The sequence below is a fragment of the Orbicella franksi genome, chromosome 7 (assembly GCF_964199315.1).
Source record: "Orbicella franksi chromosome 7, jaOrbFran1.1, whole genome shotgun sequence".
Lineage (NCBI taxonomy): Eukaryota > Metazoa > Cnidaria > Anthozoa > Scleractinia > Merulinidae > Orbicella > Orbicella franksi.
In genome coordinates this window covers 6,382,701-6,395,200 of record NC_138151.1, presented here as the reverse complement: position 1 = coordinate 6,395,200, position 12,500 = coordinate 6,382,701, and the positions used below count along the sequence as shown (strand labels likewise).

At 39.2% G+C, this 12,500-nt stretch overlaps 1 protein-coding gene across 1 annotated transcript in view; it reads right to left on the bottom strand.

The window, feature by feature from the left end:
- Positions 1 to 5,823: 5,823 nt before the first annotated feature.
- Positions 5,824 to 12,500, bottom strand: part of LOC145491804 (uncharacterized) — a 21,614-nt gene continuing 14,937 nt past the window's right edge. Inside the window, exons 13-17 of the mRNA XM_081471071.1 lie at positions 8,894 to 11,289; positions 8,073 to 8,118; positions 7,502 to 7,738; positions 6,899 to 6,976; positions 5,824 to 6,466 (exon numbers count right to left, since the gene is read on the bottom strand). Of these exons, the coding sequence (XP_081327197.1) occupies positions 6,270 to 6,466; positions 6,899 to 6,976; positions 7,502 to 7,738; positions 8,073 to 8,118; positions 8,894 to 11,289 (2,954 nt within the window). The 3' untranslated portion in view covers positions 5,824 to 6,269. The remainder of the gene's footprint in view (positions 6,467 to 6,898; positions 6,977 to 7,501; positions 7,739 to 8,072; positions 8,119 to 8,893; positions 11,290 to 12,500) is intronic.

Genomic DNA, 12,500 nt, shown 5'->3' with positions numbered 1-12,500 from the left:
AAGATAGGTACTTAAAAGATCATTCACGACATAATTTTACAATATATGTTATAAAAAAAGCCAGTAAAAGTAACATAATCTGCCATAACAATAAACAGTAAAATTTCCATACCAATAAACAACAAGAAGATCTGTTAGATCTTATAACCGCGCTTTTAAAATTTAACTGTTTTCTTAGTACTACAGTCGCAACGCAGTGCATATTCCAAAGCAATCTTTGATGATTCATTGATTACTGTAGACATCACAGCACTTGATCAACATAAACTCCATTATCGCACCATCAGTCGTAGCCGTTGTGACATCTCCGATGACGTAATAGTCTTAATCTGGAAGTTTCTTCGGGATATGTATGGGCATGAAGATACGAACACTATTACAAACCGCTTTCTTTCTTTAAAGTCACGATTAAATTTAATTGTTTTTTTCCCTTGAGTTAAGGGTTAGCAAAGAAGTCACATGAGTCACATAATTCAAGAATTGCGTTATCTACGGCTATCTTTAGTACGGTGGTTATTTCCCTATCAATGACGTAATCTTTGCACGTTCTGACACGTTCTTTGCTTGGCTTCCAAACATTTAATTTTCTTTCCGATCTATTAACTCGCTGCGATGAAACAGTCAAAGGATTTATTTCATTTGCCTAAAACCGCAAGAAATACTCGCAAAATTACAAATAAATTAATGACCGTCGCTTCTGCCGAAATAAACTTGCAAAGTAAACACGATCTTATTTGTCACGTAGCGAAAGTGAAAGCTGCAACGTCAGCGCATTCCATGGCTGACGTAATACCTTTTTTCAGCGTATTTATTATTCCCTTTAAATCCAACGCTTTGATAAAGCGAAAAGAAAATATATTTTACCCACAAAAAAGAAAACAATATCCGTAAAATTGTTCGTGTGTTTATGTTTTAACAGCTTCTGGCGGAAAAACATCACACGTTGCGTGACTCAAAGTTTGGCCGAGCGGAGGTCTGCGTCTGGTCACCGACAAAAAAAATTAAAAAAAAAATAACAAGAAGATCTGTTAGATCTTAAAACCGCGCTTTTAAAATTTGACTATTTTCTTAGCACTACAGTTGCAACGCAGTGTACATTCGAAAGTAATCCTTGATGATTCATTGATTACTGTAGACATCACATCACTTGATCAACACAGACTGTACTATTGCACCATCAGTCGTAGCCGTTGCGAAATCTCCGATGACGTAATAGTGTTAATCTGGAACTTTCTTTGGGATATGTATGGGCATGAAGATACGAACACTATTAACAACAGCTTTCTTTCTTAAAAGTCAAGTTTAAATTTAATATTTTCCTTGAGTAAAGGGCTAGCAAAGAAGTCACACAAGTCACATAATTCAAGAATTGCGTTATCGACGGCTATCTTTAGTACGGTGGTTATTTCGCTACCAATGACGTAATCATTGCATGTCCTGACATGTTCTTTGCTTGGCTTGCAAATATTTCATTTTCCTTCCGATCTATGAACTCGCTGCGATGAAAGAGCCAAAGAATTTACTTCATTTGCCTAAAACCACAAGAAATACTCGCAAACTTGCAAATAAATTAATGACCGTCGCTTCTGGCGAAATAAACTTCCAAAGTAAACACGATCTTATAAGTCACGTAGCGAAAGTGAAAGCTACAACGTTAACACATTCCATGGCTGACGTAATACCTTTTTTTAGCGTATTTATTAATCCCTTTGAATCCAACGCTTCGATAAAACCAAAAGAAAATATATTTTACCCACAACAAAGGAAACAATATCCGTAAAATTATCCGTGTATTAATGTTTTAACAGCTTCTGGCGGAAAAAACATCACACGTTGCGTGACTCGGAATTTGGCCGAGCGCAGGTCTGCGTCTGGTCACCGACAAAAAAAAACAAGAAGATCTGTTAGATCTTGTAACCGCGCTTTTAAAATTTAACTGTTTTCTTAGCACTACAGTCGCAACGCAGTGTACATTCTAAAGCAATCCTTGATGATTCATTGATTACTGTAGACACCACATTACTTGATCAACACAAACTGTATTATTGCACCATCAGTCGTAACCGGTGTGAAATCTCCGATGACGTAATAGTCTTAATCTGGAACTTTCTTCGGGATATGTATGGGCATGAAGATACGAACACTATTAACAACAGCTTTCTTTCTCAAAAGTCACGATTAAATGAAATTGTTTTTTCCCTTGAGTAAAGGGCTAGCAAAGAAGTCACACAAGTCACATAATTCAAGAATTGCGTTATCCACGGCTATCTTTAGTACGGTGGTTATTTCGCTACCAATGACGTAATCCTTGCACGTTCTGACAAGTTCTTTGCTTGGCTTGCAAATATTTCATTTTCCTTCCGATCTATGAACTCGCTGCGATGAAACAGCCAAAGAATTTACTTCATTTGCCTAAAACCACAAGAAATACTCGCAAAATTACAAATAAATTAATGAACGTCGCTTCTGCCGAAATAAACTTGCAAAGTAAACACGATCTTATTTGTCACGTAGCGAAAGTGAAAGCTGCAACGTCAACGCATTCCATGGCTGATGTAATACCTTTTTTTAGCGTATTTATCATTCCCTTTAAATCCAACGCTTTGATAAAACGAAAAGAAAATATATTTTTTCCACAAAAAAGAAAACAATATCCGTAAAATTGTCCGTGCATTTATGTTTTAACAGCTTCTGCCGCAAAAACATCACACGTTGCGTGACTCAAAATTTGGCCGAGCGGAGGTCTGCGTCTGGTCACCGACAAAAAAAAGAAAAACAAGAAGATCTGTTAGATCTTGTAACCGCGCTTTTAAAATTTAACTGTTTTCTTAATACTACAGTCGCAACGCAGTGCATATTCCAAAGCAATCTTTGATGATTCATTGATTACTGTAGACATCACAGCACTTGATCAACATAAACTCTATTATCGCACCATCAGTCGTAACCGTTGTGACATCTCCAATGACGTAATAGTCTTAATTTGGAACTTTCTTCGGGATATGTATGGGCATGAAGATACGAACACTATTACAAACCGCTTTCTTTCTTTAAAGTCACGATTAAATTTAATTGTTTTTTTCCCTTGAGTTAAGGGTTAGCAAAGAAGTCACACGAGTCACATAATTCAAGAATTGCGTTATCTACGGCTATCTTTAGTACGGTGGTTATTTCCCTATCAATGACGTAATCTTTGCACGTTCTGACACGTTCTTTGCTTGGCTTGCAAATATTTAATTTTCCTTCCGATCTATGAACTCGCTGCGATGAAACAGTCAAAGGATTTACTTCATTTGCCTAAAACCGCAAGGAATACTGGCAAAATTACAAATAAATTAATGAACGTCGCTTCTGCCGAAATAAACTTGCAAAGTAAACACGATCTTATTTGTCACGTAGCGAAAGTGAAAGCTGCAACGTCAGCGCATTCCATGGCTGACGTAATACCTTTTTTCAGCGTATTTATTATTCCCTTTAAATCCAACGCTTTGATAAAAAAAAAAGAAAATATATTTTACCCACAAAAAAGAAAACAATATCCGTAAAATTGTCCGTGTATTTATGTTTTAACAGCTTCTGGCGGAAAAACATCACACGTTCCGTGACTCAAAGTTTGGCCGAGCGGAGGTCTGCGTCTGGTCACCGACAAAAAAAAAAATAATAAACCACGGGTAAACCTAGAACCGCGCTCGGCCCATGGCCGCGCGGTTAATAATAAACCCCGGGTAAACCTAGAACCGCGCTCGGCCCATGGCCGCGCGGTTAATAAACCACGGGTAAACCTAGAACCGCGCTCGGCCCATGGCCGCGTGGTTAATAACTGTCCAAGTCACTCGTCTTAACTAATCTCGTGCCTGAAATGGTTTGGAATTTTTGCTTCTTTTTATTAAGAAAAAGATTGTTTTTTACACATCCGTGTGAAAGCACACTCGAGTTTTATGGTAAATGTAATATTCTGTTACTACGAAATTAACAGTAATAATAATAATTATTATTATAATTATTATTATTAATACATTTCTACAGCGCAAATTAACATATATGTATATGATGAAATGCGCTCTACAATAACATATACAAGTCCTAAAAATAAAATCAAAATCCACTGAATAAAAATATTGAACCTTTTTCCTAATAAAGAAAGGATACATTGCAAAATGTTAAAAATTACATCTGCTACTTAACTAAAATGAAACCTTATCTAATTATAAGAACAACACGCAATAAGAACACGAAATTCGTGCTTTTGTCATTAAACGTTGTAAACGCGTACTACGAGGCAGGTAATATGCAGGGACTAAAAGAATTTTCACGATTCTCAACCCCTACAAGATAGGACAGGTATTCCAGTCAGTTTTTCAAGAAAGTTCGTGTATAAATCCGTGGCGATATTGTACACCCAGGCGGCATTCATGAAACTCTTTCTTGTGTCATCAAAAATATTGAATATTACCGTTACAAACGAGAAAGCAATTAAAAAAACTCTTCATTGCCAAATTTTCCATATCCATGCAAACTTCACCGACAACTGTTTTCCGCCATATATAAAAATATCCCACAAATTACCTAAACTTGATCGTCACTGAAAGTGTACTTACAAAATATTTCGGATAATCAAACCAGCCTTCACAGTAACAAGAAGTCGGATGAAAGATTTCGTAAATTCTTCCCTGCTTCTTTGAACTGTTTTTATACATCCTTTCAAGAGCACCATTTGATTAAAATGCGCACTGCTACCACAATTTCAATACCAAACAAATACCAAGACATATAAAATACTTATATATTTAAAACCAAGACTGTTCTTCAAATATATTTGTAATAAAGTCAATGGACGATGTTACTTGTAAATTAACACGTCCTAAAACTTGACAGCTATTTCGACTCTGAGCCATCAATAAATTACGCCCCAAGACTTGACACCTATTTCGACTCTGAGCCATCAATAAATTACGCCCCAAGACTTGACACCTATTTCGATTTTGAACCATCAAAGATTTATACGTCCAACATTGAGCTACATTGAATGCTTAGGGAACGAAACGGTCAATCTCCTTTCATCATGCTTAATGCTAGGTTTAAAGTGACTTAAAGTGACTTTTTGTTTTTTGTGTGTTTTTTCCTCTTTTTTTATAGGCGTGAGACTATTTAAGGATTGCCTTTGATGTTTAAAGATAAAAACTAGCGATAAAAAAGAACGACGTTTCGACCTCTCCGAGGTCATTTCTAAGTAAAAAAAGCGATTTAAATTAGTTTAAATTTTAAACCATGGTATGCCTTATCGTACCGGTACAGCAATTTGCAGAACACGGTTTACAATTTTCATAAATTGCATGGCTTCGCAAAAGTACAGGTTTTCAAAACTATATTACGCCCCGTCCACACCGTGCCGGAGAAATTTTAAAACGGAGGTTTTACTCTGAAAACGCATCAAATGTTCTCCGTCCACACTACGCCGAAGGAATTTGAAAACGGAGAATTCATTCAGAAAAAGCATCGAATGTTTTCCGTCCACACTACGCCGGAGAAATTTGAAAACGGAGCAATCACGGGTCATTTTGGATTTGTGTTTAAGGAAAACCCGGGCAGGGAAATCACACGATTATCGTAACGTAATCGTTTTCGAAAAGCTTCATTTTGCAAAATAGTCTAGTGTAAAGTCGCCCATTATTTTTCCATTCTAACTACACATAAACCTAATTATGAATTCTCTTCCTCGGTTAGAATGAACCGGTTCATTTCTATCCTATTAAGAAACAGCTGGATTGAGAAAAACTAAGGACTGCCAATTTAGCAGAAAGTAGCCTCTTTTAAATCTAATTATTATATAGCTAGCTCCGCGAGCGGGCAAGATGAATCAAATCCTGCGCTGTGATTGGCTACCCGAGGCGGCAAGATGGAGCTATCTTGCCCGCTCGGGACTACCCGCCGTGTCCCGCGAGAAAAATTTCCCCGAAAGCAATATAATAAATCCTTTATTGACTAAGCTTGTTCGGCCAAGATGGCTGGATATTGGCCTCGTTCTTTTTTTGCGAGTTTATGGACCTCGAGTCCGTCTCGGTCCATAAACTCGCAAAAAAAGAACTTGGCCAATATCCAGCCATCTTGACCTCACACTTGGTCAATAACCCATATCTATTTCCAAATTGGACACTGAGCATGTAGTCCTATTCTGTACAGTGGACCAAGTGATGTCCAATTTGGGAATTAGTTGGATAGTTTCTTGCATGGGAGTTGAGCAAATTAACATAACTACAAAAGATATCCTTTCACAGCAGGCGGTCAGCTATCACAGGATATCCAAGTTCGTTTAGCAAGTCGTATAGGTTACCCACGGTTATGTGGCGCTGCCTAGCAATGAAAGACAGTGCAGCATCAAACGGGTTTAAAGTACGCTTGTCAAGGAAACGGATCTCCGATGGGGTTAAGCCCAGTCCCTCGGCAACCACCTCCCACTCTGGACCACCTAGGACAAACACAAAATCAAACCTCATTTTTATACACTAGCGTGGTAAAATAATGAAAAGAACAACGTGAACTAACAAAATACAAAAGAAAGGTTTAGAATCTGTTGATTGGTCTTTAAAGTGGGCAGCTGACACTGAATAAAGATTTTAATATAAACAATTTCATTTTCACCCCTGATCATTGATCAAGGTAACTTACTGTCGAGGGAAAGTGCACGAGATTCAAAACAATATACCTTCCCTGTTTTCCTAAGAACGCTGAGTCCAGGTCAGAGTGGACAGAAATACAAGAACTGAATCTACGAAAACGTCCAACCCAACGTCGTTCTGGCGTTATTGTTCTTACATACTGTAGTAGAATGCGGGAAAGGTCCATTTACATTTTAGAAATTGCGGTCACACCCCTGTTCAGCACAACCAGCATAACTTACCACTTAAGTCAATTGTAAGTTCTCTTCCCTTGGAAACTGGGATGTTTCGAATATCAAGCTGTTCAGACAACACGGGACCTGAGGAAAAGCAAAGAGTGTGGTCAAAGAGGAACAAAATTAGCGGTCACTATTTTCCCGACGGGAAATAACAAAACGTGACTCACACCAGGCACGGCTGGCAGAACCCTAAGTGATGTAATGAAGGAATTTGTGAAGGTGGTACAGCCATCGCCATAACAAAAGCAAAACTAGCGAAGGAGCCTCTTGGTAACATTTTCAGATTAAACTGCGATTACTTGTTCAAAAGAAAAATCAATAAATGGGAACTACTCCTTTCAGACCACTCTCTATGTGAAATGCATAAATACATTTTAGTGAACAGTTAATTGCTACAAAGAAACTCCATACGCATTTTGATTTCACAAACGTCAGGTCTAAGCAGAATTATGATGCCAAATCAAGTTTCATGACGACAGCAATATATGTTAACAGTACGCGCTATGATTGTTCGTACACGTGGAGTACTTACTCCCATAAATTCACAACAAAAACATTTATAGAAAGGCAATCGATTACAAGATGCTTGCCCAATGACAGACTCACCAGTACATCCAGCTGGTACAATCTCTCTCAAATGTCGGAACACGTCAAGCCTGTCAGATTCTTTAGCTTTCCTTGCTACGCAACGAATCAATGTCTTGGTGTCAGAATGTGGCTGTTCCAGAGAGGCGTCTTCTACTTTTATAGTGTCTCTCAGCTGAAGTACAATCTCTTTGGCATCGCATGACTGTGACAGAAGAGCTCCTAGAACCTGATCAGGAAGGGCAATTTCTTTACATCCTATGAATGGCGGCAAATTCACAAAATTAGCTTGTTGTAGAACGAGGACAGTGCCAGTCTCATGTAATAGAATTGAACATTTTTTTGAACCCATCACTGTTAATTAAAAAAAAAAACTGCATTCAATTTACTCCTCCTTTCCCCCACCTGATAATGTTAGTTGTCAGGTTGTAAACACGTGCCCCAAATCTTCTGTAGTGCGACAACTTCAACACTGGAGGAAAGATCTTTGTAGGGCTATTTGGTTGGTTACTATTTCCACATAACAAATTTCAACATACCAAACCCTTTTGGCCAGGGTTCTAGAAACAAAAACACAATCATATAAGGTTACCTTCCACGGATGCTATGCTTCTTCCATCACTTTCGCCAAGTGTTCGCTGTGGAATATAAATATGAAAAAATTACCGCAGGGAGTGCATTCCTTATAACGTGCTATAGACACAAGATTTGTTTAAGAAACAAATATGCAATAAAGTGCAATCAGCTATGTAGATCCACCTTTAAAATTTGACATTATCTTTTACCCTTTGGTAGCTACTCACAGATATACCCACTTAATGTGTTATACAATACGCTATGGGTGTTCTGCATATATATACCTCTCACTAGATTAAACGAGTTCGAAGTCCGTTGTTACGGACCGAGCGCTCCGTGCTCGGGCTATAAAAAAAGGGAAGAAAACAAAGACCCGTAACGTACAGCGCAAGCCCAGAGATCGAGGCTAGTCAGATATTTAATGTATCTTTAGTGTGTGTCTGACAGGTTTGAGAAACAATTTCTAGCCAATTTTTAATGACTGATGCACGTCGAAGCAAAATAAGTCAATATGGAATCGTTTTTAAGTGGTGGACGACTTACTGACGGCTTAAAATGGCAGCCATTCTTCACAATGATATAAGACTTAGCTCAAAGTTGGATTGTGAACTGAAATGGACAATTCTGTTAATTTAATGTAATGTTATGCTGTTAAAGTAATTTCATGGAAGTACTGTAATTAAGATCATATGTTGTTTAAGTCCATTAAGCGATTTATGTTAATAAAATAATAGTGCTCAGTATGGAGTCAAACTATTTCCCCCTCCTTTACCCTCTATTACATTCATTGTCATATTTGACACTTTCACAAACGTGCATTACTTTTCGGTTGATTACCTGATTTCCTATAGGCGCCAGCCATGGTGCAAACTGCTCGACCTGAACACTAATGTCCTCTGCAACAGCAGACTTGGTACAAAAGTTCGTCTCGACATTGTGCAACTCAGACTCGGACAAGAAGTGCAGACATTCCTCTTGCTTACAACCTTGTGCAGAATGTTCGCGACAGTAGTAAAACTCACCTCCCTGACAACAGATTGGACAGAGGAAACATTCTTCATATTTCATGCTCTTCAGCCAACAAAACTCATTTCGCATAGACTCAAGTAACAATCCCAGCTGCCTACGTACTGCATGGGCACAGCTCACGACAAAGGTGTCATTGCTGACATTTGCAGACAAAGATAGCTTTGACTGTAAACTTTCTGCTAACTCAAGAGTGGGACTACCTTTGTGGACAACAACTTCAATGGAAGATGAATGGCACAGCAGGATTACAGAGCAGTTTTTTGTGGTGTAAAATCTTGCAAAACTGTGGTACAACTGTGGGTCCACTGTGCTCATATATTTATCTTTGCCCCACTGAATGAATTGCAACACCAGTCGCGGGAACAAGCCAAGTGGAACTTGACCAGATTCAAATTTTAGAAAAAGAGGTGGAACTTGGGCAGATGCAACCAGCTTCATGATACCCTCTGGAGGATGTGTCATCAACATGGATGGCACCAGGTACTGCTTATCACAAGAAGCATCTGACGAAGGCCAAAGACAAAGCAAGCTGAATTTCTCCATAATTTCAATTAGACTCTCAATAGTTTCTTTGTTGTCAAAGAGAGCATCCCAAGCATGCTTTAGAAGTTTCTCCTCTAGTATTCCTCTTTCCTCGAGTTTACGCCACAGTTGTTCAAATTTCTTTTCTTTACGGTCATAAGGCTTGATGGTTATCACGTTCTTGAACACGTCAATCAACCACTGAGGGTCCAAAACTACCAACTTGTCCAGCTTTGGAGTGTCGCTGAAGTGAATCAGAATTCTCTGGTCATGAAGAAAGTCCAGTAATGTACTAAATTGTTTTTCATCTGTAATATTACATTCTGCAGATGCAATCTGTTTTGCACTGTCAAGAGGGATCCATTTGGCACCATCTTCTCTCCTAGCTTTGAGAGCCTTCTCGTATCTTAACCACTTGATTGGAATGTGCTCTTTCAAATGTGGCAGTTCCTTAGCAACATCAAGAACTTCTTTACGCAAGCGTATGACTTCTGAACACTGAACGCCATGGGCTGACTTTGTGTTGTCCACAACAAAAACACTGTCATATAGGTGGCTTTTGTGGGGCTTGCTCCGTAGAGAGCCAAATACGTCCCTGGCCAGTTCATAAGGATCACCATCACCATAAGGTTTGTCAGCATGAGTGCACACCAAGAAAACCGGGGGAAGCTTCTCTGGTAGCACTTCAGATTCCCGGTTTACTTCACCACTCTCATCTTGAATGGCTAGGGAAGCAACAGAGGACATCCACAAATCTAGATAATCCAAACTGGTTTTCACATTAAATGTGTCTACCAGTTTTCGAAACATTCCGTGCTTCACAATCGGTTCGGTTTTTTCAAGTGGATTTTGGCTCAGATTATTTACCAACAGGTAGATCGCCCTCGGAGTAAGAAAAACTGGGTGAGTTGTATAGTAAACCGACTGCCCGGCAAAATCCCACAATACTGAATATATGTCTTCTTCTTCTTCCACTATGTTATCTTCCTTAAGAAACATTTCCACTAAAGTTGCCATATCTTCTGACATGTCAGGTGTGAAATCAGCGTTCTGTGGGTCTCTGGATGTTTGAATAGCTTCTGAATCTCTTGACATTTCACCAGATCGTGTATCTTCAGGGATATCGGGAAACGTTGCTGAATCGTGCGTGCTGGTGCCAGGAACAGCTACAGCTGAAGCTCCTAAAGTGAAATCGCTATTACCTGCTTCCACCACAGAGTCATGGCCACTTGGCTCATTGGAAGCTGAAGACGCTGACTGGAGATCACTGCTTACAGTGGCAGAGACTGGGTCGACGAGGGGTGTGCTTCCAGACTTAAGAGACTGTGGAAGTTTTTTCTCAGGAGTACCTTGATTTTGCCTCAAATTTTCAACAGTTAACCGGGCTGCATGGTGCTCATAGGATATAGTCGCCCCAGAATTTGTTATTTGGTCTTTCTCCCCTAACTTCCAAATCTCGGTTGATAATTTAAAATGAGAAGGGTCAACGTTTATCCCTACAGTGCTGCCTTCATCTGGGTTGAAAGGTTTTCCCTTGAGTGACTTCTGTAAGCTGGTCTTTCCTGAGCGCTCTTGACCGATCAACATGACTGGCACCCTCTTGACTCGCGTTTTTCCTTCAGTGAGGGCATTTTTGTAAGCTTCCAAAGCCAAAGGCCCACGTGCAAGAATCTCTGGAGGTACTAAGATGAAAAAGTAAACGACACTAAGTAAACAAGCCTACCAAGAAGAAAAAGATTAAAATATAGCTAGCTATTAGCCCCGCTATCAAATTCAGTAGATGTGAGCAAATTCGTTAGAAATTTAATTATAACTTTCTAGTTAGTTGAACCTGGGCAAGTCGCACAATAGAAGCCTAATTGTCCGGTTAGAGCTTTAAGGGAGGAAGCAAACGCAAAAAGCAACGTGAATTAAGTAAAAAGAAAGATACGCTTTACTTTAGTAAGAGAACGTTCGCCTGGGTTTGATGGCACATTTCAGTCGGCAACATCATAAATCAAGTGTGTCACGTGAAAGATGAAATGTTCAGCATGTCGTAAGTGTGGTCTTGGTCTTGGATAAGGATTCGAACCCACAACCTCCCAGATACCGGTCGGGTTCTCTTACCACTGAGCTACAGCAAGACACACGGTGAGCTAGGCTGTTTATTAGGTTCACATGATTAATGATTTTAGCTGTGCATCGTCACGTTTAATAGTGAAACCTGTGTATAACGGTCACCCTTGGGAGATAGCCAGGTGACCGTTATATACAGGGTGACCGCTGTACACAGGTTTCCTTTAAACTCCCCTGGAAGTCAATAAATAGCATTTTTATGTGTAAATAATCACTCAATTTACGTTTTAATGACAATAACGAGTAACAGCAACGCAATAAACACGATAAAAAAAGGCCCATAAAATGTCCGTGGTGTACTTGAAGGGAGGTGCAGTATACTTTGATTTAAGTCTCCAGTGAGTGGCTGCATCGGACTGAAGCTGATAGAAGAGAAATTTGATGCTGAGCGCTGTCTTGGTCTATAAAACAGTAGCCTAATACAGTGTAAAGTCGCCGCTGTCAACTTGATAAGTACCGCAGTACAGTGTTATAATCTGGGAACTATGATGAAAGTGAAAACAGTGTGGTACGGTCGTGTTGCTACAGTTACACTAGCTAACTATTGTTTGAAAGCGACGGCACTTTAATGTTATCTGCCGCAAGCATGTGTTGGACATAGGCGATGACAAGTATTAGTATTTGTCTTTAGTACTAATATTTGTATTTTTGTGAGACCCCTGCCTTGGTGGCTGCTATTTAACGAGCGGATGAATAAAGCTTTTCATCATTCGTTAATTGTACCCAATTTCGTGACCGTTATATACAGGTAAAAGATAATAAAATTGTGGATTAAGGA